Raw genomic sequence first — 23941 nt, forward strand, 5'->3', positions numbered from 1 at the left:
GTTTATATATGGTGCGCTAGTTGGGAAACTACGGCCATTTCTCCCTGCCAAAAGGTCCGGTGGTTCAGGTTCGAGTTTACACCCTGTATCTCTCAAAGTGACCATCCAAACAGACGCTTGTGGATCGTCTCCATTTCGCTGTATAAGTGTTTTAATTCTGTAACTCTATAATTGCAGTGTTCTATTAGCTTATAGTGTGAGTTTGTAGAAGTCTGTGGTAATCATGTTGCTGAGACCTTTTGCTGTGCGCCGAGATCTGCTGAATGTACTGTATTAACACTTTGCCTAAATTGGGAATGAACATGATTTCAGGGAAGAATACAAATATAACACTTAAAAATGATTCTATCCTGAGTTTGTGCTAAATATATAAATACATTTGACTTTGGAACCAGTTAAAAGTGTGTATCCTTCCAGAAAATCTGGATTTTGACATGTCAAATCACAGACTATGACGTGTTAATCTCCCCAAGTATATATTTTGCAGCAGTACATTGCAAAAATGAAATTGTAAGTTTACTTATCCCATTATAGCCTGTTGATTTCTAATGCAATGCTGCCATCTAGTGGACATCTGTTATATCTCACTATCTCACTAGAACTAATGTTTATATGTTACTCTTATATAAGTCATGAAATTGCCAATACAATCAACATTGTTGTTTATTTCATTTCCAGAATCACAGACACCCATACAGACATACCATATATTAATCACCACATAACAGTCCTATGTTCAAATAGTAAAGAACTCTTTTAATCTGTGTGTTGTGATTCTCTGGCCAGAAGTAAAACTCCATATCTCACCACTAAGATAAAATGGTTTATCCTGGAAGCACTACCCTCCATCACAATTAATGAATATTTAAACAATGCTTTTTGTGTTTGTCTGCGTGCATTAAGATGTGTCTATGTGCATATGAGCATTCAGCAGTAATCCGTACTGACTGTTTCTCCCCGGCAAGAACCACCGTTGCATGTGCGAGTCCGTGAACGTTTACTTTCTTTGCAACCAGACCAGGATCCCCAGCAGGCCCAGTTACCTTCTTGACTGACTGGCCCTTTAAAAGGAAGGAAGTATACTGTGAGCTAGAGTATTCTTTACATGTTGGAATTACTGAACAAATGCAAGCAGCGATCATCAAAGTTCAAGCAGCACCCGCAAAGCCAAATGGTAGTATTATGATTGAGCCTTTATCAAAATACTCAAATCATGTTGTCAAATATTGACTGATGAAAGCTGATTGGTTGTTGGTGGCTAGTTTGTTGAGATAGCCACTTGTCACTTGAGGAAATGCGAGCAAATGTGGCCAAATATGCACTAACCAAAGTTCACATTTTTATCATAAGAGGTTCTTGAGATGTGCATCCAAAGAATGTGATATGGAGTGGACGGAGCATTTATGACTTGAGGTCTTGGCAAAAAAACACTTTAAGAAAAAAATTACCACAATAATATCAAAATTGTCTATTTTGACCCCTGAACAAACAAATTGGACTTTTCAGAAGAATTCAGTATCACCACAATTCTAGAAGCAAAACTTAAGAGCTTTATGATTGTGCCTCAACTGTTTTGTCTTCCATATAAGTATTGTAAAAAGACATGTGTAATTCTCACCCCTGTGCGGCGCAGAACGGAGCTTCTCGCAGACGAGGCCCTCGTACTGCGGCAGGCAAAGACAAACACAGTTCCCATCCATCTGCACCACAGTGCCCCCATTCATACAGGGCTTGCACTTGCACACACTGTACTCGGCAACATATTCATCGATCGCAAGAAGCACATTGCTGCGTTTCTCCTGGCTGTGTGCTATTGTCGGTGGGATCAGATTGTAGATGGGTTCAGGCTGGAGGAGAGAAAGATCATTCATTGAATGTTGTAAGGAATTCAGTAATGAATTTTATAATAATAATGACCTTTGTTTGAGTACAGGCTTTCTGAACTACTAATATTGTTTGATAAGACAAAGTTGTAGGAAGTCTATTAAAGGTGCTATTTGCAGTTCTGCGTAGCTGTCAGCTAGCGAGCTAAATCGTTTCATACTCCAAGCAAATTGGGGGGTAGTGTCTAACTACGTTTGCCCATCCCTACCTCATCTCTGTCACAGAAGCAACAAAAAAGTTTGGCCAAGATGGCAGAGGACATTTATATGACTGAAAGATATCTTGGCAACCATGTGTCTGCATCAACATCGAGTAATATTTATTTGTTGCATTAACGTAGCTGAGGCAAATAGACCCCTGTATGCTGACCATTAATGTTAACCCATGGGCCTGCTACTAGCTACAAGATAGCCAAGACTTATTTGCTGACTCACACAGTGCCTTGACACAGTGCCTTGAGGTACACAATGGTATTACAAGAGAGGCCAGATCAACCTTAGCTGGTTAGCATACTACCTACCTTTAGGCACAGAGCACACAAGCATTTTTTACATTATGTCAAGACTGTTATTTCTTCACATTTAGTTTCGACCTTTCTAACTAAAAGTCTTACATATAGCACTTTCAAAGACAGACAACAAGACAATGGGGTATGTATTTATGTGTGGCTTATATTACTGTGCATCAGGAATGAAGTGTGAGGTAGAGGTATGCTTACCTCACTGTGGATGAGTACTGGAGCATTAATTATGGTCTTAGCCCATGCTTCATAAGTTTCGGTGTCCAGAACCCCTTCCGTCTTTATCTTAGTTTTCATGGCTGCAGCTTTGTCCACAGTACCCCCCCTCACTGATGTCATGATGGAATCAATTAGAGCTTTCCCTTCAGTCTGATCTGGGGGGGATTTACACAGATGAGGATTTTGTGTATGTATATGTGTAAGGTAGTATAAAGTGCTTCACATATTTTGTCAGTGTTTTTTTGTATACTCACTGTTGCTTAAAGTGTTGATTTTTTTGCAGTCGTTTTTGTCTACGCCACCTGACACACCAACCTCTGCTGTCAAACCAAGGTCTGCTGTCACACCAAGCTTAAGGCATTCCTGGAGCATTCGTTCTGTTATCTCTGTAACCATCAATACACCTCACTTTAGGCTGTAGTGCCAGGTTTGACATAATCCTAATTATGTTGCTAAACAATTCACACGTATTTGGGTTTTGACTATGAATGATATTCTGGATGGTCAAACATGAAACTCACTCTTTTCCTTTATACTCTCCATGTTAAGAACATAAATCAGTTCATATTCTCCCCCAGATTTTCCATTTGCCGTGTAGTGAGTGCCATAGTCTTCAAGGAAACGAAAGTACTGTCCCTTTTCATACTGCACAGGCAAGGTCTCAATATCTTCTAGAAAGCTCTTTGACAGCATCAGATGGTTTGACCTCAACCTGTAAGTACTCAACTGCACTGTTCCCTTCACCCGCATGAAGCTCTTGTTCTGTGAACAGAAAAGGGATGGAAAGAATAGTCAAAGAGGTTAGGGAGCAAGCCAAAAAAGTCAAAGTAAAATGGAAGCATTCAAAAGTAGCACAATGGCTAGACCTACTGTTGTTGTGGTGTACCCCGTTATCTCTTTAATCATGTCATTCTTCTCCTTTGCATAATTGATTCCAAATTCAATCTTCCCAGGTGATTTCACAGGTGATTCACCAGTTGATTCACCAGTTGATTCCCCAGTTGATTCCCCAGTTGATTCCCCAGTTGATTCACCAGGTGATTCCCCAGTTGATTCCCCAGTTGATTCACCAGGTGATTCCCCAGTTGATTCCCCAGTTGATTCACCAGGTGATTCCGCAGGTTTTTCCCCAGTTGATTTCTCTGTGGGGTTGAATTTGAAGGACAGGCCGATACTTAGTGAGTTCTTGTTCTCCTCTGTTACTTCCCTTAGCAGGGAGTGTGTCGTTTCATAGATCTCCTTTGAGGCAGCTTCTTCCACTTTAGTCTGAGTGAGAAAGCACGTATAATGATCAGACATCTCCCCTCCTGCTGAAACTCAAAACACAATATGACACGCTGTAAAAATGTTCAAGGACTGGAAAGAATTGTTTTCAGTCAATTGAGGAATTCAGCTATAGTGCCACCATGTTGTGGCGCAAGGTGCTGCAACGTCAATGAGAGCGGATGAGTACAAATGGTCTTTTTGCTCATGCAAGCACAGAATGAATGGAGTGGGATATGGGATGGTTTAAAGGTCCAGTCGTCAGTCCTGGCAAAGGATTGTTGATATTTCAGCTCAAAAGCCAATTAATGAAACCCCTGCCATCTATGCTCCTCAAAGCAACGTTGTTGATGGGCTGGAATACCGTAGGGATCGGTCGGAGCTACTTTGCTTCCTACTGGCAGAGCCAGGACTGTGACGGACCACCGCACTCACTGAACAGCCAACGTTGGGAGAATTCCAAAGAAAAGTGTGATAAATTAAAATCAAGGACTGCAAGTTTAAGATGATTATGTTCACTCTTCAAATCTTTAGGTTTCAAACCTAAACTTGATCCTTGACCCTCTGAAGTCAGAGGGCAGGTATTTTAGTGATTGTCATGCTCTGATATTTTTAGACAAATTTAAACAGCTCCAAATAGTGGTTCCAAAGTCAAATGCATTTTTTTATGTTCAGCACAAGTTACAATAACATTTATGCATGCCATAATTTGTATTTCTAATTTCAGTTATACATAAGAAAAATGTTAAATGTCTTGTGCTATTGGCTGGTGACTTTCTATAGCAGCCAAGCTTCTCAATAGCACATGCAAGTAGTCATATCCAACAACCTCAACTATATATTATCATATCAGGGTGCACCACAACTACCTTACTGGTACTTAACAATACTTAACAGCAACAACAAAGAGGCGACTTCATGAGCACTAGGGTTATAAGTGGGCCCCCTCCCTAGTCAGTGTTTTGTTGATTCTACCCATAACACATCCAGAAGGCTCAACAGTGGTCCCACCCCCTTCCATACCCACGATGTGTTAAGACCAGAGGCAACACCACATACACCTAAAAAATACTCCAATACTTGAGACGAATGCCAAATCGAACTGGGTTCTTAGCTATAGCCCAGTTTCTTATGGCTTTAAGTGTGCCTTTCTCAGCTATACCTTCAGCTTAACCTATGTCTCTTTGATGAGTATGCCAAATACAGAACATTGAGGAAGTATTGTTTGGAAATGTGGTTATAGGCATGCTCTATGTTAAAAAGTCTTACTTTCAAAAGTTGTCTAAATCGGTAGGTCTTTGGTGTCAAGGGACAAATTCAATTGAAGAAAAAGAGAGGAAAAAACTCTCTTAAACAAGGCACTTAAAATGTTGGCATGAGCCGCTAAGCGTGGTCATTCTCATCAGTCCACCTTATGACGTCATTTTCATCAGTCCACCTTATGACATGTCATTCTCATCAGTCCACCTTATGACATGTCATTCTCATCAGTCCACCTTATGACATGTCATTCTCATCAGTCCACCTTATGACATGTCATTAGAAAAAATACATTTCAACCTAAGGAGTGCCTTGGTTTAGAGAGTTTTTCCTCTGTTTTTCTCAATGATGCCATGTCAGTATGTCAAACTATGTCAAACTATGCTAACACGCCAACTTCCAGAGCAATTTCGCAACAACGGGCTTCTTCAGGTAATTCAGGTTCATTCACATGCCCCCAAGTAGTCTGTGAGTGCTTCAGCCATAATAAAAAAAAGCCCATTACAGTTGCTGTACAGGTAAATAGAGCTTGACTTATCAAAGTTGTAATGTTGAAAGACCTACTCATTAATGTCTGCGTTAATGTCTGATTTGCATTGTATCAACTGACGTCAACAAAAATTTGCCCATTTTCTAAGGGTATAGGACATCATGTACATTTGACCTACTTCATAGTTGAGGACTCCAACATTCCATGGGAGTCTGTCGTACTCCAACGTGCTGGTGTCTCTGACCCGAGAGCACAGGCCATTAAAGTACTCATTATTGAAGGCATTCATCCTGGGGCCTGAACCAAGAATATTGATGCTGCAAAGAATGGATTACAGGGAGTTATATATATGACAAGTCATGGTACAAAGAAAAACAAAGCTGGAGAAGGAAAGTTTCATTTATTGGTAGTTTACACAACAAATTACACAGATGATAAACTACTCTAGAATGTATTGTTTTCGTACTACTTTTAGTAGTAGATTCACATAGAGCCTCCCTGTCCTTAAGTTACATAGCGCAATACCAGGCGTACCAGGCGTGCTGTGGCAATGGCACAGACGACATTCTCCACGTATTACAAGTCAGTCTACCACCACAATTATTTTGAAGCTGTTATTTAAAGGTAAAATTGTTACATAATGTTGCTTTAAACTAGTTAAACGCCAGTGTTTTTCTGACGTAAAGCCAATTTTCAAAGTGCCATGTTAGTCCAAATCAATCAGTGAGATTCCCAAAGATAAACATTCCCAAAGAGCTTCTCTAGTTCTACTTCTATAGTCTCCATTTCTGGCCAACGTAAATAGTGATTGATGCCCATTGTGTTTGATTGACAGGTGGTCTAGTTACGCCAAAAATGGATGGAACAGTGGAATTCCCCCTTATGATGGAACGTAACATTTGCTTTTTAAAACCAGGCCTGTTATGATGTCAAATAAAAATCTATTGTCTGACTTGTTTTATGTGTCTGTTTAGGCTACCTGTAATTTAATATGATCTTATATTGATCGAGGTTATGCTACAGTGCCCTCCACAATTATTGGCACCCCTAGTGAATGTGAGCAAAACAGGCTATGAAAAAATATGTCTTTGCTGTTTATCCTCTTGGTCTTTCACTCAGAATATTCACAAAAATCTTACCTTTTCATTGAAGTACAATTATTGAAAGAAAAAAAAAACAGTTGACATTAAATAAATATTTTCCCCCAAAACATGTGTGCCACAATTATTGGCACCCCTTAATTTAATGTTTTGTGCAGCCTCCCTTTGCCAAGATAACAGCTCTGAGTCTTCTCCTATAATGCGTGATGAGGTTGGTGAACACATGGCACGGGATCTGAGACCATTCCTACATGCAGTATCTCTCCAGATCCTTCAGATTCTGAGGTCAACGTTTGTAGACTCGGCTTCAGCTCATCTCACAGATTTTCTATGGGGTTTAGAAGTTGCTGTCTAGATTCAGTTAACCCAGCATTGTTGGTCCAATTCATCCAGCGTCTTGGTTAATATACCAATGTTAAACCGTTTGGATGGTCTCGGTTGACCCAGCATTAGGTTGGTCCTAATTACCCAGCGGCTTGGTTAAAATAGAAACTGTTTTTGCTGGGTTAGTCTAATAATAATAATAATAATAAAGCTTTATTTATATAGCACCTTTCATGCAAAAGAATGCAGCTCAAAGTGCTTCAAAGAAACATAAAAACTCAGATATAGTGCAAAAAAATGAATAAAAATAAAATAATATGATAATAATAATTATTCAAATTATAAAATTGAATACATAAAATGCATAGCATAAGATAGAAAATAAAACTGCAGAGATATATTTAATCTAACCCCTTAATATCACAAGTAAATCAAAGTATTTAAAATAAATTAAATTAAATTAAATTAAATTAAAAGTATTTATATATATATATATATATATATATATATATATACAGTATTTATATATATTTATTTTTAAGTATTTATATATATACGTATATGTGTATAGTGCAAAGTGGTAGCTAGTTAAAGGCTAATGTGAAGAGGTACGTTTTTAGTTTTCTTTTAAAGATGTTAAGCAAGCTGGCTTCCCTGATGTCTATAGGCAGTATGTTCCATAGCACTGGGGCGTAATTGACAAATGCTGCGTCCCCGATTTTCTCCAATAATTTTAATCTTCTCTAATGATTATCCAGGTGTTTAGAGTGCCCTCTGCAGACATTTATTTGTGAAGAGTGAAATTTATTTGTGAATCACAAAATACATTCGTGAATTGCATGACATTTATTTGTGTTTGGCTCCAGATCACATATTTGCAGAGCAAACATATCAAACCAAGAGATCGTCAGCCAAAAAACAGACCATTCTACTCTACAGTAACAATCAAATGAAAGCCTCCCTCATCTTCTTTGCACTATTTTGCTATTGTTAATCTTAACGTTGCCTAGTGCTAGTATAGAAACTTTGTAACAAAACAAGAAGACAAAATATGAACATATGAAATATGAAAAGTGAAATGCCAAGCTTGGGTAAGTTAACAATTTCATGAACATTTGGTGGTAACAGCGTGTACTATTTGGTGTCCGGTCACTAAAGCAAAACTATTGAGAGGGAATGCAAAACTATTGTGTGGGGACCGCCTACCTACCTGTAGCTATTTTTGGCAGTGTAATTATTTCGCTGAACACTACAATGTATATCTATACCTCTTCAGGAAGAACAGATTCTACTTCTTGAGGAAACTTAGGTCCTTTAATGTGTGCAGCAAGATGCCGCATATCTTTTATTTTCATGCTATTTTTTTATTTCAGTTTGTGGTGGTAAGTGCAATTTTCTTTGCAGCCATCTGTGGGGACAGCAGCAACGCAGCCAATGACACTAAGAAGTGGAAGAGACTGATTAAGAAGGCAGCCAATGACACTAAGAAGATGAAGAGACTGATTAAGAAGGCAGCCAATGACACTAAGAAGTTGAAGAGACTGATTAAGAAGGCAGCCAATGACACTAAGAAGATGAAGAGACTGATTAAGAAGGCAGCCAATGACACTAAGAAGTTGAAGAGACTGATTAAGAAGGCAGCCAATGACACTAAGAAGTTGAAGAGACTGATTAAGAAGGCAGCCAATGACACTAAGAAGATGAAGAGACTGATTAAGAAGGCAGCCAATGACACTAAGAAGATGAAGAGACTGATTAAGAAGGCAGCCAATGACACCAAGAAGTGGAAGAGACTGATTAAGAAGGCAGCCAATGACACTAAGAAGATGAAGAGACTGATTAAGAAGGCAGCCAATGACAGCAAGAAGATAAAGAGACTGATTAAGAAGGCAGCCAATGACACTAAGAAGATGAAGAGACTGATTAGGAAGGCTGGTTCTGTGCAAGGGACGGCCCTGGAGCCTTTGGAGCTGCTTGTGGAGAGAATGTTGCACAAACTGTTTAATATATTGGACGATGCTTCACAACAAAGTGTCTTCACCCTGTGATACAGCTCCCCTCTGTGCCGACAGAGAAGGCTCCTCTTCTGAGTGATGGTGTACAATGCACATTCAGTTTGTACAGAATTTTGTACAGATGTCAAATTCTATTTGTATTCTATATATTTTGATCTAGCATAGTAGTTATATATATATATATCTATGCTGACTATGAACGTTGCTTCAATAAATCTCAAGTAGTCTTTTATGCCAGATGAGCGGTCTTTATTGCGGAACATCTATGCAAAAGCTGATTACCAAAAGCTATTGATTTTTATTTGATTAGCTAGGTGAATGTACTAACTATCGAGCTAGCTAATGCACAGGTGTTTGAATTGTGTTGTTGGTAATATAGTGCTGCTGTGATTGGTCAAAGCATCTAGGGTTCATGTGAAATAGATGCAGGCCTCTTTTTATCCCAGGATCTCCAGTAAAGGCTGGGTTTGTTAAGAGATTGGAGGAAATGAACAAACGCATGGGTGTTTACTGGAGGTTTGAAAGTATATTGAATTTTAGAAAACCTCTTCTACCTATAGGGTAAACTTGCCACTTTTGGTGATTGTAGGCTTACCATTTGTTATTATATATTATATTATATTCGTACTTTTAGAAATAAGATCATGAACATGAAGAAGATGATTAAATACAAAGTCCAAGTGGAGTGGGTATTTCACATGGTTACTATGGTTACTAATGAAACATCTGCTCTCGTGTCAGTGACGAGTATTTCATATGGGTACCATGGTTACTAATGAAACATCCGCTCTCGTGTCAGTGACAAGAGTGTTTCATATGGGTACTATGGTTACTAATGAAACATCCGCTCTCGTGTCAGTGACAAGAGTGTTTCATATGGTTACTATGGGTACTAATGAAACATCTGCTCTCGTGTCAGTGACAAGAGTGTTCCAGATGGTTACTATGGGTACTAATGAAACATCCGCTCTCGTGTCAGTGACAAGAGTGTTTCATATGGGTACTATGGTTACTAATGAAACATCCGCTCTCGTGTCAGTGACAAGAGTGTTTCATATGGGTACTATGGTTACTAATGAAACATCTGCTCTCGTGTCAGTGACAAGAGTTTTCATATGGGTACTATGGTTACTAATGAAACATCCGCTCTCGTGTCAGTGACAAGAGTTTTCATATGGGTACTAATGAAACATCCGCTCTCGTGTCAGTGACAAGAGTGTTCCAGATGGGTACTAATGAAACATCCGCTCTCGTGTCAGTGACAAGAGTGTTTCATATGGTTACTATGGTTACTAATGAAACATCCGCACTCGTGTCAGTGACAAGAGTGTTTCATATCGGTTCATGTTTAGTTTTAGCCCATACACTCAACCGCCTTAGAACAAGAACGGGACGATCCAAAGATGCTCTGGTCAGATGGGGCTACAAGACTGGCCCAACCACCTGTGAATGTGGACAAGCAGATGTTACGACCCTGGCGGGTCTAGGCCCCGCCCCATGAGATTTGCCTACCTGTTCTCTATCTGTCGTTACAACAGGCAATTGGATCCAGGTGTATGAGTGATTGGCTGGGCTACAAAAGCCCTGCTCAGATGGAAGTCGGGAGAGCGTTGGATTGGTCGTTGGATTTTGGTTATCGTTGGATTTGGATAGTGAATTGGATTTGGGATTGTCGTTGTCGTTGGTTTTGGATTATCGTCGTCGTTTGTTTATATTACCATTTACCTGACTTTACATTACATCTTTTGTTTCTCTTCACAACACTGATCTTCACCACACGTTTGCTATAATTATTAGATAACTATATAAACTTGTAAATCATTAATAAATATATTATTATTACTATAAATATCCTAAATTCTGCGTGGCCTCCCCTTCTTGTTTCGTGTCGTGAGCTGGCACGTAACACAGACCATACAATGGAGCACTGCCTTGTCTGCCCTCTACTACCTAACCCTTGCAGCCCAAAAGACCTTGCAGTATTCAACAAAAACGCAAAGGACTGTGTAAAGAAATGGGAAACTGCCATATAACCATCACGCTTCAGTGAAACGAAAAGAGGAAGAGGCCCATATCTAAATAAAGGTAAGTGAGAGAGAACCATTGCTACAAAAGATGTGATACAGAGAAGAAATGGAAATAATGTGGTACTATTCAGTTGTGTGCATGACAAGTGAGTCTTACCCATAACCTGCAGTACGACCCATTTCAGACAACTTGAGATCTGTGTTTCCACATGGAGGACGTACAATCTTCTCACACACATCTTCGTCTGACCAGTCACCGCAGTCGTTATCTCCATTACATAATAAACGTCTTTTAATACATATTCCTGCAAGGCAAAAACACCTGGGTCATTCCATGTGCATTCACCTAAAGCCTTCTTATTGATTTTTTTCAGAATCTCCTGGAAGTTTAGTATCAATATATATCTATGTGTTAAGTGGTAATATAATGAAGACCAGAGAGAAATATGATCTAAAATCCGATCAGATCGGCATCTAATTCATAAAAATTGATGAAGCAAAGCTAATGGAATATTTAGTCACAAAAATGGGGTACTTTTCCCCATTCCCACTTACCGTAATTTCCGGACTATAAGCCGCTACTTTTTTCCCACGCTTTGAACCTCGCGGCTTAAACAATGACGCGGCTAATTTATGGATTATTATACCTGTGACTGTATACGGTGTCTTTGTGTTTACGGTGGCTTTGTGGAGCTAGGATGCTAGCATGGATGCAGCCGCATGGATGCTTAGCTCCACGCGATTTCTCAGTATCTCTCAATAACTTAACTAATGTCAAAATAACCACAGTCTACCGGCGTAGACAGAACTCAACTCAAAACACTTTAGACCATAAAAAAAAAGTTTACAACAATACAAATCCAGTCTTTTCAAGTTCTTTAGCTCACTGGTTTCAAACTAGCATCTTTCTTCAATCTAACGTTCTAGCTTCTGATTGACTCTTGCAACTGTGCTCTCTTAAAGCAACAGTGCACTTATCGTAACTGGCAAAACTAATTATATGCATCACTATTCTATTACTTTCATTTTAGCCTGTGTAAAGTTAATTTGTTTCAATGTACCGGTAGGCACCTGCGGCTTATAGACATGTGCGGCTTATTTATGTTAAAAATAATAATTATTTTTAATTTCAGTGGGTGAGGCTTATATTCAGGTGCGCTCAATAGTCCGGAAATTACGGTACTATCAAAATGATCCAACAATAACCTTGTATGCGAGTGTGAAAAAGTATATGAACCCCTCTTTCTACTAATGGTATGAACCCCGTCAACAACGACTCAAACATTGCCGGTAGTTGTTGATCCATCCCACACGACAGATTTTTGACCCAGCTGCTTCAGTTTCTGCTACAACCATCATTTGCTAGTTCAACTTATGCGTTGCCTTATGAGTTGTCTTTCTGAAAGATCCACCCTCTTTTAAACTTCAGTTCACAGTGATGGCAATGATGACATGCTGTCTTGGACCCGATGCATCAAAATACTTTCAACTTATGACATTTTAGCCACCCCAATGAATGCTTGGAATGAGGCACCAACCCAACCCAATAGCTCATCCATGTGGCCTGAAACTTTAAACAGGTAGCAATGTTGTTCTTGGAGAGAAGTAGCTTCTTTCCATGCATACAATTATGGGATCAATTCATATAACCTCCTGTCACATTTAACGCCACGATAAGGTCAAATAACTTGTTACTGGCATTCTGTCTCCCCCTTTTACCGCTAATGCAACTCCATTGAATGTGCTAGGATTTAATTCATAAAGCATTCATAAATAAGTGGACAGTGTAACCAGAAAGGATTGACACGGAGCAAGATCTCCAAATTTACGTTCAATTCTGCTGTTTGCAAGTGTGAGAGGGGGCCTATCCTCCTTCAGGCTATACTCACACATGCCGTGAAGCAATCTAGTCATTTATAATTCATGTTACTGGGCAATAAAACTGATAAAACTGATGGAATATGATCCACGTCTAGGCCCTTTTTTCTAACTTCAGTGTACCAGATTTGGAGCTGATCACATTGCCTAATGTAAGACATGCATATAATGTCTAGTGAAGTTTTTTATATATATAACGACCAAATACCAGCCAACTGACAGACAAGCATTAGAGTCTTCAATAGCATATCTGAATATATATTTAAATGTAATCTTTAAATGGTTCGGGAACATCTTAGATAGTCAGCCAGATATGTACTACTATTAATGTCTCTGTTGAAATGGTTTGGAAAAATCTCTGATCCGTCTACTTAGTCTGGTAGAGTGAGTGCCTACATAAACACGTGGTAGTAGCATTTGGCAGATGATGAGTGGAGGGATAAATGATCTATATACCCGGAAGAAATACTAATTCATAATTGGTTAATTTAGTCATCTAACCAGAACGGAGGAATGATCCATATACATGGAAGTATTATTAATTCATGATTGGTTAATACCTGATTGCCTGTTTTTAATCACGAGATTGCACACAAATAACAAATACACTTAATCGAATGGGTTAGATAACAGTAGCTTGCACAAGCTAACTAGCTAGCCAGCTCACACTAGCTCCTATATGGTGTATGCAGGGGTGTTTTTTTTAATCAAATTGGAGGCCCTGGGCAAAGAATAATGTTGAGCCCCCAACCCCACACCCTTCCAGACACACTTAATGAGCCATGTTATGTGAAACTGACATTTATTGTGAATAGTTGACTTTAACAACTAAACAGTTATGAATTATGAGGTTTTGAGTGCAGTGTAATAGTAGTGTAACTTTTTGATTACTTTATCAAAATAATGTAACTTGTACCAGAGCCCAGAGCCTAATCCTAACCCTTGGCTCACCGTTTGTAGAGGCAAGGCAGGCAGGGCTAGTTGGTGCTGTAGTAGCTGTTTGTCTGCTGCTGCTAGCACTAGCTAAACTTGGCTACGCAGCACTTGAAACATTATCAGATGAACTTGAAACATTATCAGAAATGTCTTCCACTTCCACGGACAAATTCCTTGATTGAAAATATTGTGTTACCTTAGGTAATTTCTCCCTGAACTTCTCATCCTCCCTTTTCCTCTTTCTTTTCTCACGTCCACTTAGAAATCGTTTCATGCTTAACTTTGCGACCACACGACAAATTTTCCGTGACAGAAACATCACTTGACCTGGAATAATTTGTTCCATGATGGATTTAAGATACATTTTAGCAGAGGTGTAAAGTAACGAATTACTTTTACTCACGTTACTGTAATTGAGTAGTTTTTTTGTGTACTTTGTAATTATTAAGTAGTTTTTTAAATCGGTAATTTTACTTTTACTTAAGTAGATTTTGACTGAAGTATTGTACTTCGCTACATTGGAAATGACATCCGTTACTGAGTAAAAAAAAAACATAGTTCAAGGCAGGAATCGCGCACCACAATGCTCACTGCAGTGGTGGATGCTGCATAGAGTGGATGATGGAGTCGATGCAAGGCACCAGTACGGTGCCGAGTCACGAGAGATAGATATGGAGGAAGATGATAGTGCGGACTACCAACAAGCTGCGGACCACCAACAAGCTGAAGCACCGAACTTTCCGCCAGTTGAAATTAAAGAAGATGAAGAAAACCCGTGGCCACATCTCAGCAAGCAGTTTGCCTTCCAACGTAAAAGAGGCAACAGCTATATGCTGTGTAAACTGTGCCTAATCCGTCAGTCAGAACTTTCTGCTTATACAAATTCATCTTCAAATCTGCGCAAGCATGTGTTGGTAAGTACATTATTTGTCCCTTTCCATTAGTAGTTCAGACAGCGTTTTTGTCATTTAGTTAGCTTTGCTCCATTAAGCAAAATATGCGTTTCATGGCACTAGTAGGTAGTAGCCTAATTTTGGCTAGCACTTGCAACCGACCTGAGTATGCTAACGTCGACAGCGGTCATCCAATAGACTAATAATACCATTCCTGTCTTCCATTCGTTTCAGGTCATAGAATTATTATGTTCAGTCTCTCATATTGTGTTAAAAACTGCAGATCAGTCATCAGCAATGAAATACACCACATAAACTGATATTAGGCTAATCATTTGGCTGCCTCCCATGCCTTGAAACAGAACAATGTGAATGCGCACACCATCGTTTTCAGACAGTTGGACAAGTCAATGTGTATGTCGTTATCTGCAATTTATCACGATGTTTAGTCAGATATTGATAACGATAAGTGGTGGCTTTGCAACGTGCACGTCTTTCATGTTCATGCTAAGGGGTCCCGGTTAGCAAGAATTGAGGATTATGAATTGTGATGCATGTAGAAATAGAAAATAATGCTATAATTCTGTATACTGTAGGTCTGTCATCTCAAGTAGCTATTTATAGCTATTTCTGTGTTATGATGCACTCTTGAATCTTGATGGCAGCTCAATACTTAATTGTCAGAAATGTTGTTTGTCATTCTACAGGTCTAGTCTATGTCAGACAACACCTTGACCGGATGTTGGAGGCTGGAGCAAGTTGGACAACATTCATCAGATGAAGATGATTTATTTTCCTCAATGAAGTCCAGAAGGTACAGGGGAGTTAGAAGGGTACCTAGCCTGTGTCTCAGTCAATATGGATCTGCTGAACGCCTTTCAGAATATCAAAAAACTGTCCCTGAAACTCAATACTGGCCTACCTGCCTCGGCCGCGTGCGAGCGACTCTTCAGCTGTGCTGGATTGCTGTTCAATGCAAAGCTAGCCCGGATGAACTCTACTCATCTTGAAAATCAGCTGCTGCTCAAACTCAACAAGAAGTTTGTAGACTAATGCTCTAAAGGTGGACACAAGTAAAGTAACCAAAGTTTAAGTGGGGCAGCGGTATTTTAACTTTTTATTTTAGCTGTCATGTCTTGACATGTCCTCCCAAAAGTTCTTAAATGTTGTGTTGACATGTTTAATGTTTGACATGTTTAATGTCATTGCACTTATATTTCTAAAGATTCTCCTTTAATAAAAAATAACTAGTTTTTGTATTGGATTTATGACCCCTTGTCCTTTTTTGCACTATATAGGAGCGGCCCCCATCAAGTTGTTGAAAGTAACTAAGTAACTTTTACTTAAAGTACATTTTAAATGAACTACTTTTTACTTTTACTTGAGTAGATTTTTAGATGGGTAATTTTACTTGTACTTAAGTAAAATTTCATCAAAGTAATTGTACTTTTACTTGAGTACAACATTTCAGTACTTTTTACACCTCTGCATTTTAGGCTGATACATAATATAAAAGAATCGTGTTTTCATGCCTATTATGAATTGTTATTAATTTGCAATGACAAATTATTTATTTTAATTCTTAAAAAAAAAATGTAAAATAAATCTATTCAATGAGATGACAATTCATCATCTACCATGTATATGATTCCTCCTATAGTTTAGGAGAGGAAGTCTGACAGGTGTATCTACATTAGTGTAGCAGTAGTTTAGGAGAGGAAGCCTGACATGTGTATCTACATTAGTGTAGCAGTAGCCAGCAGGCACTCAGTCCCTGACACCTTCAGAGACAAACTCTGCATGTGCTCAATGTGTCTGTGTAGGTACACTAAGGACATTCTGTGATGTTTACCTGAGCAGATTCTGAGAATTTGAGTTCATTTTAAATGTCCCAACTCTAAGTATGTAATGTAGCAGACTGTAAATAATGTCCAAACTGTAAATCATTTTGTAGCAGAGCAGAATTCACAGTAAATGCAATTACCTGAGTCACACTGAAACTCTGTTGCCAAGCAGGGCACCATTGCCTCACGTTTACAGACTGCATCTGTCCGACAGGGCCTCCGATCTCCAATGGCATGGGAACATGCGGATCCACCAAACTGCCCAAACTCCTCCACACCCCGTGACCGATGCTGTAAGGACCAAGGAACCAGAGAGCTAAGATAAGTCAGAGTAGAGTCTGTATGTGTAATGATCTAACTCAATCACACTCAAATCCCCTGGAGTTGGGGGCCAGATTCAACCACAGATTCTGACAGATTCTGAACTCAAAGGAACTTAATATAACAGCCATATTTTGTTAAGGGTCTGATATTTGTAATATTGCAGAGAGTGAAGGCAAACCTGACTCTGGTAATTGGTGATTATTACGGTGCAAACCCATGACAGCGACGCGATACGCTTCCATCACTTTGAGTGGGCGTGTTGTAGCGTGTGGAAATAGCATTTTCAAACTGTCAGAGACGACACCAAACATTCTGATTGGCCGCTGCGGAAAAAATCGCTCCTCACTTGCATAGGATTCAACATTTTCCAACTTTTATCGGTCGCGTCGCCCAAAAAGGTGGTCTACGTCACAATGGATTGGCTCCCGTTGAAATGCATGGGATTAGAATATCGCGTCGCTCGTAACGGTGTCATGGGTTTCCACCGTTAGGGCTGGGCAACGATTCAAAGTTTTAATCGGGATTAATCGCATGATTTCCCTGATTAATCACGATTAATCGCATTTGTATACGCAAAATCCAATAATGAATTCAAAAGTAGTGTATAGTGCACTTTTATTTTAAATGTTCTGCCATATGAACGAAAGTGCCTCAACATTTGTTGTGTAAACACTTTTAACATCAGCATTTTAATACAGTAGCAGTTAAATAAAATATTCAGTGTAAATCTCAACTTAAACAATGTTATCAAAGCAAATACAAACTTAAAGCTCATTGCCACTGCCAGGGCATTAATGTTGAATAATTGATGAGTTAACGCGATAATAACGCGTTAACTTGCCCAGCCCTAGTGATTATACTGTGAGACAAACTAAAAGTGCTAGTTAGTGCTAAACGTGGATGCTTTACAATGCTTCATTGATGCTTTCAATGAATCAACCCTTCCCTGCCATTCTAACTATCATATGCTGTGCTACGCAGGCCGTGGGGCTGGAGTAGTATCAATGTACAACTGTCACCTACAGTACCAGTCAAAAGTTTGGACACACCTTTAATTTTTTGGAGAAGTGTTTCTTTACTTTTATTATTTTCTACATTGTAGATTAATATTGAAGACATTTAAACTACGAAAGAACACATATGGAATGATGTACACTGTAAAAAATGTGCATAAAATTCACACTGAAATGCCGTAAAATCATGACATAAAAAAACGTTAAATAGAAATACAATAGAGTATTGATTATTTCACAACACTTTTTGGTAAAATACTAAACAAAATATAACTGTTAATTTTAAAGTAAGAGTATGCATATTTCTCTGTAGAAATGACATATGGCTGTAATTTACACAAAAAAAACTGTAATACAAGAAGCAATTCAATGCTGTTTAAATTACAACATGGTGGTGTAAAAATACTAAACGAAATACAACTGTTAATTTTAAAGTAAGATTATGCTTATTTCTTTGTAGAAATGACATACACTGGGAAAAAAAGGTTGTTGTTTTTACAGGAAAAAACTGGCAGCTGAGTTGCCAGAACAATCCTGTAAAAAATACATCCACCTGTAAACCTCTTTACAGAGCAGCATGTCAATTTAACATTTTAAACCTGTATATTCAACATTGAACTTTAGCTATATTTACATCACTGCTATACTACATTGTAAAACCAATCCTGTTGTTTTTACTAGAAAAAACTGGCAGCTGTGGTTGCCAGAATAATTCTGTAAAAAATACGGCCAAACCATAACCATCTTCACAGAACAATATGTACCTTTTACACTTTATAATGTATAATATTACATTGTAAACCAGTAAATTTAACATTGGATTTATGCTGATTTTGCATGACCATTATGCTATGAAAACAAATATTTCAGTAAAATGTACATCCAGTTGTTGTCTATTGTACATCAAATCCCATTCAATTTCACTGAGAAATACCAAGCAAACCACATTATTTAACTGCTTAATTCTCATTATAACACTGTTATTCAACTGATTTGTCATGTAGATTCCCCTTAAAAGTTCTTTATAGTATAATGTATTTATAACAGTTTGGGCCAGGGCCTCAACTATAGGGGGTGCAGCAGGCGCAGTCGCACCTGGGCCCGGGGTTCTTGGGGGCCCGTAGCCGAGGCCAATAGACATATTTATGTCTAAATTGATGTCATCCCCTTAAACTGCATCTGACAGAAGTCCATGACTCCAATTTACACAGCTCAAATACGGATGTGTTCAGAAAAGAACTGGTAATACATTTTGGAGAGAGTGTAATGGTATCTAGGCACTTGAAAAGGTAAACTTTTCTCCATCATGGTAGGTATTATTTGTCGGAAAAATAGTAACAATCTATAACAAAATGATATGCTTATCTTACATACACTATAGAAACTATTAAAAAACGATTCAATGAAATTAATAAGTTTCTATTTTCTTTGGAATTTTTGTCATATTCAGATTTGCAATGATTGCTGGGTAATATGTATGTTGTTGTCCAATGAAAAAGTCTCTATTTGATCATGTGACGATACGATATAGCTAGTTTAGGCGCAAAATATGAACGTCAAGACCGACAAGTTGACTGTGCACAGTCAGAGGCACAGCACACCTGCAAGCCAAAACAATGCCTTTCAAACAGAAAGGTGGTGATGCGTGATTTGCTTTTTCAATGGACAGGATAGCCAGACCATTCAGCCTCTCCTTCTCCTCAGGTAGGTCTTAATAAGTTTCAATTTGGAAAAGGGTCGCTCGGCTGTTGCCACTCTCAGAAACAATAGCAGGGCAGTGCACACGGAGTAATAATCCATAATCAGCTAGTTGCTAGTAGGTTGCTAGCATAGGTTGCTAGTTCGATTCCCTGTCGAAGCGTCCTTGAGCAAGACACTGAACCCCTAATTGCTCCTGATGTGCAATGTGCCATCAGTGTAAAAATGTAAAATGTGTATACATTGTAAGTCGCACATATGTAAGTCGCTTTGGATAAAAGCGTCTGCTAAATGACTAAATGTAAATGTAGACACACTCCAAAATGAAATACCAGTTCTTCACTGAACACAACCGTGTTTGCGTGGCGGAAATTGGAGTCAGAAACTTCTGTCAGACGCAGTTTAAGGGGGTACATAAATATGTCTATTGGCCCCGGCTACAGGCCCCCAAGAACCACAGGCCCAAGTGCGACCGCACCGCAACTGCTGCGACCCTGGTCCAAACTGTTATTAATACATTAAAATACATTATATTTTAAATAACTTTTAAGGGGAATCTACATGACAAATCAGTTGAATAACAGTGTTATAATGAGACTTAAGCAGTTAAATAATGTTGTTTGCTTGGTATTTCTCAGTGAAATCGAATGGAATTTGATGTACAATAGACAACAACTGGATGTATATTTTACTGAAATAATTGGTTTTATAGCATAATGGTCACGCAACATCAGCATAAATCCAATGTTAAATGTACTGGTTCTGGATGTATTTTTTACAGGTTTGTTCTGGCAACCACAGCTGCCAGTTTTTTCCAGTAAAAACAACAGGATTTTTTTACAGTGTAGCATAGCAGTGATGTAAATATAGCTAAAGTTCAATATTGAATATACAGGTTTAAAATGTTACATTAACATGCTGCTCTGTAAAGAGGTTTACAGGTGGATGTATTTTTTACAGGATTGTTCTGGCAACCACAGCTGCCAGTGTTTTCCAGTAAAAACAACAGGATTTTTTTTACAGTGTAGCATAGCAGTGATGTAAATATAGCTAAAGGTCAATGTTGAATATACAGGTTTAAAATGTTACATTTACTGAACAAACTTGTCCAATATAACATAACAGTGATGTAAATATTGCTCAAATACAATGTTGAATACACAGGTTTAAAATGTTAAATTTACATGCTACTCTGTAAAGAGGTTTACAGGTGGATGTATTTTTTACAGGATTGTTCTGGCAACTCAGCTGCCAGTTTTTTCCCGTAAAAACGATGGCAGTTTTTTTACAGTGTACTTAACAAAAAAAATGTATCTACCATGTAGAAAATAATAAAAGTAAAGAAAAAAACTTCTCCAAAAATGAGAAGGTGTGTCCAAACTTTTGACTGGTACTGTATGTATGAGATGGATGGCAGTTAAGACTGACAAAGTGCTTAAACTACAGCAGACTTCAGATGCAGTAGAAGCCCCCCCCCCACGAGCCCAACTCACATTGACCTACTAACAGTGTCAGAAATGGACAACACTCAACCCTGCATGCAATTGCACTGCTTAAATAGAAGATAAGGAAACAGAGAAGGCCCTGTGGTATATGACTCAGATTCAGGCACTCACACAGACCCAAACACATCAATGTTTTTAGTCAGGGGAAATATACAAAAACATCAAACCTAAAAGAGTCTAACAGGCTTTGGACTTCAAATTGTTAAATAAAGAGTATAGACCAGGGGTACTCAATAGACGGATCCGGACCCAGACGCAATCAAATGTGGACCGAAGCCAAAATCAACATTCTAATTGAATCATGATCCAATCAAGTTTTCATTAGTGCGTGATTTCGCGCTATATATTTTTTTCCTACTCGATGTGGTTTCTATCTTCCGTGTCTAATCCAGAGGTCCAATCAGGAGCTGTAATAACAGTCACTATAACAACTCACTCAGTCAATGTTGACCGAGAGCTCTGTGGGTCACGCAGGTTGTGTGTGTCAGTGGCAACAACGCGGGCAGATAGATTTGTGAACGGTATCTTTTTCTTAGCAAACGAAAATCATGGCGTGCTTTAAACCCGACAAAAAACGAAAAGTTGATTCCAAAAATCACGAATTTAAGAAAGAGTGGACTGACAAGTATGCATTTGTGCTGCCTGTGGGGAGCACAAACCGATGTGTTTAATCTGCAACGAGACGGTTGCCCTTGTCAAAAGTGGTAACGTGAAACGTCACTATGAAACAAAGCATGCACACTTCGAACAAAAATACCCGCAGGACTCTGAGGTAAGGGGCAGAAAAATAAACCATCTGCAATCATACCAAGCAACATGCAGTGTAATAGTTAGATCAGCCACACAACAAGAGCGTGCATACCTCAACATACTGTTGTGAGTCTGCCTTTTCAACCATGAATATGGTGAAAAACAAATACAGGAGCACACTCACTAATGAACACTTACATCAGTGCCTCCGCCTGGCCTTCACACTTTTTATGCCCAAGTTTAAACCACAAAAAAAGTGTCACCTTTCACACAAATAAGGCCAGACCACATCACCTTTTGTGCATAGTTTTAATGTTTTTGTTTGGAGTTATGTTTTTGGATTTTGACCGTCACTGTTCCGGACCCTGGACTGAATGGAAATTTGGCGAGTGGACCTTTTGGGTTTCTAATTGAGTACCCCTGGTATAGACTATATAAGAATGGGGTTTAAGAAGCCACGTGACTTCTTCCAGAAAAAGTGTTAAAAAAACATGTTAAACTTTAAAATGCAGCTAAGCAAATGACAGAGCAATTACCCCTCTGAGCTGCGCTAGTGAGTGAGTGGGTCCTTCTCTTTGTAAAGCCTGACACTTCTGTTATGTCTATAAAACGTACACATGGATTCATCAATATATTGGGTTTTTTCTTCCAGTTGCCTCCCTAGAAAAATACCTTTTTACTGATCAGTCCAAGTATAAGTGAACTGTGAAATGCTGGTACGTTTTAGCCTTCCTCAAATGCCTGGCCTTGTTCCCTTCCTGAGAAGCGGTTTAGAGGCTGCTACTTGTTCTCTGAGATCAATACTAGACTGCCTTCTTTTGATAGTACTTTTGCTGATTGCAGTCAGTTCTTTATTTAGCACATTTTGTATCTGTGATCTCTCAGTGAACAAAGCTGGATGTATTGATCTTCTGATACTGTGGTCTTTTGGTTGGCCTATTCATACTCTTAGTACCACGGACCTCAAAGTGTTTTAGAGTATCGTGCACTGCCGGTTGGTGACTGTAAGGAGTTTGAGCCAAGACAGAGACTGTAACAAGTGCGGTCTCTGTGACTGAGAGTGTGTATCAGTGTTTCCATCCTCTGAATTGCAGAAATTTCCAGTGAAATACTTGGGTTTGTGATATTTGTGTGTGTGTGTGTGTGTATGCCCCTCACCATAGTCTTGGAACAGGGGTCACAGGGTCCCCAGTCGGACCAGGCACTCATCTTGCAGTCCGTGGGATGGGGAGAGAGACTTCTTCTGACCCTGCAGGAAATGTGCAATTTACTAATTAACTGATCCAAAGAAAAATGTCAAACATCCCATCAGCATCAAGTTAAATATTTCAATATTGAAAACATAAGCGCAGAACATTAGACACGATGTATATGAAAGTAAGGAAGATACACTGTGTACTTACCTAGACTCTCCTGCATGATTAGATACAGCTTGTTGAATGGCAAGTATTAGCACACAAGGAACAACAATTCTCTGCATGTTAAGACTGTGGAACACCACTAAAACTGAACTGTGCTCTCTCCTCACTCCTTCTCTATTTAAACTCTCAATGCCTTGTTGTTGTTAGTTTGAGCTGACGGGAAATTCAGCAATTTCCAAAGTTAATGTTTAATGCCAATGCAAATAGAGGATATATCCTGAATTGAAGTGTTGCAACATATTTATGTAAATTGTATGGAAAGGTCTTTAAACATCGATTTTCACATGATCATAATCAAAATGAAGGATGTACATTTTAGGAGATGACAAACAACAAAAATACAATCATGGAATCATGTATTCATAATAAAAATGGAATACATTCCAATAAAATGAAACAGAGCCTGGAAATGTTGAAACATTATTGATTGGACCAAAGTCTGACTGATTTCATTCAATGTGTGTTTTGTCTTCCACACACTGCAGTTAAGTTCTGCACTGAATCAACTTTCTTTTACTTGTGGATGCTTGACACCAAGACTGAAACAGAGCACCGTGAAGGAGCTGGATAATGATTA

At 38.8% G+C, this 23941-nt stretch overlaps 1 protein-coding gene across 1 annotated transcript; it reads right to left on the reverse strand.

The window, feature by feature from the left end:
* Positions 1–645: 645 nt before the first annotated feature.
* On the reverse strand, positions 646–23507 carry c9 (complement component 9). The gene is made up of 11 exons (XM_012823363.3): positions 23347–23507; positions 23102–23192; positions 16794–16944; positions 11260–11407; positions 5815–5953; positions 3494–3889; positions 3145–3385; positions 2878–3009; positions 2603–2778; positions 1619–1847; positions 646–1061 (listed from the first exon to the last, which is right to left on the reverse strand). The coding sequence occupies exons 1-11, from the start codon at positions 23421–23423 to the stop codon at positions 928–930; spliced, it is 1914 nt and encodes a 637-aa protein (XP_012678817.2). The 5' UTR covers positions 23424–23507; the 3' UTR covers positions 646–927.
* Between the last annotated feature and the right edge of the window lie 434 nt (positions 23508–23941).

The sequence above is a fragment of the Clupea harengus genome, chromosome 2 (assembly GCF_900700415.2).
Source record: "Clupea harengus chromosome 2, Ch_v2.0.2, whole genome shotgun sequence".
NCBI lineage: Eukaryota > Metazoa > Chordata > Actinopteri > Clupeiformes > Clupeidae > Clupea > Clupea harengus.

What these genes read in the sequence shown, in the direction of transcription:
- c9 (XM_012823363.3), bottom strand. Translation starts at nt 23,423, where the DNA reads ATGCAGAGAATTGTTGTTCCTTGTGTGCTAATACTTGCCATTCAACAA. An exon ending in AATCATGCAGGAGAGTCTAG is followed by an intron (nt 23,193 to 23,346) that starts GTAAGTACACAG and finishes CATTTCCTGCAG; the next exon opens with GGTCAGAAGAAGTCTCTCTC. An exon ending in TTGGAGTCCTCAACTATGAA is followed by an intron (nt 3,890 to 5,814) that starts GTAGGTCAAATG and finishes TTTCTCACTCAG; the next exon opens with ACTAAAGTGGAAGAAGCTGC.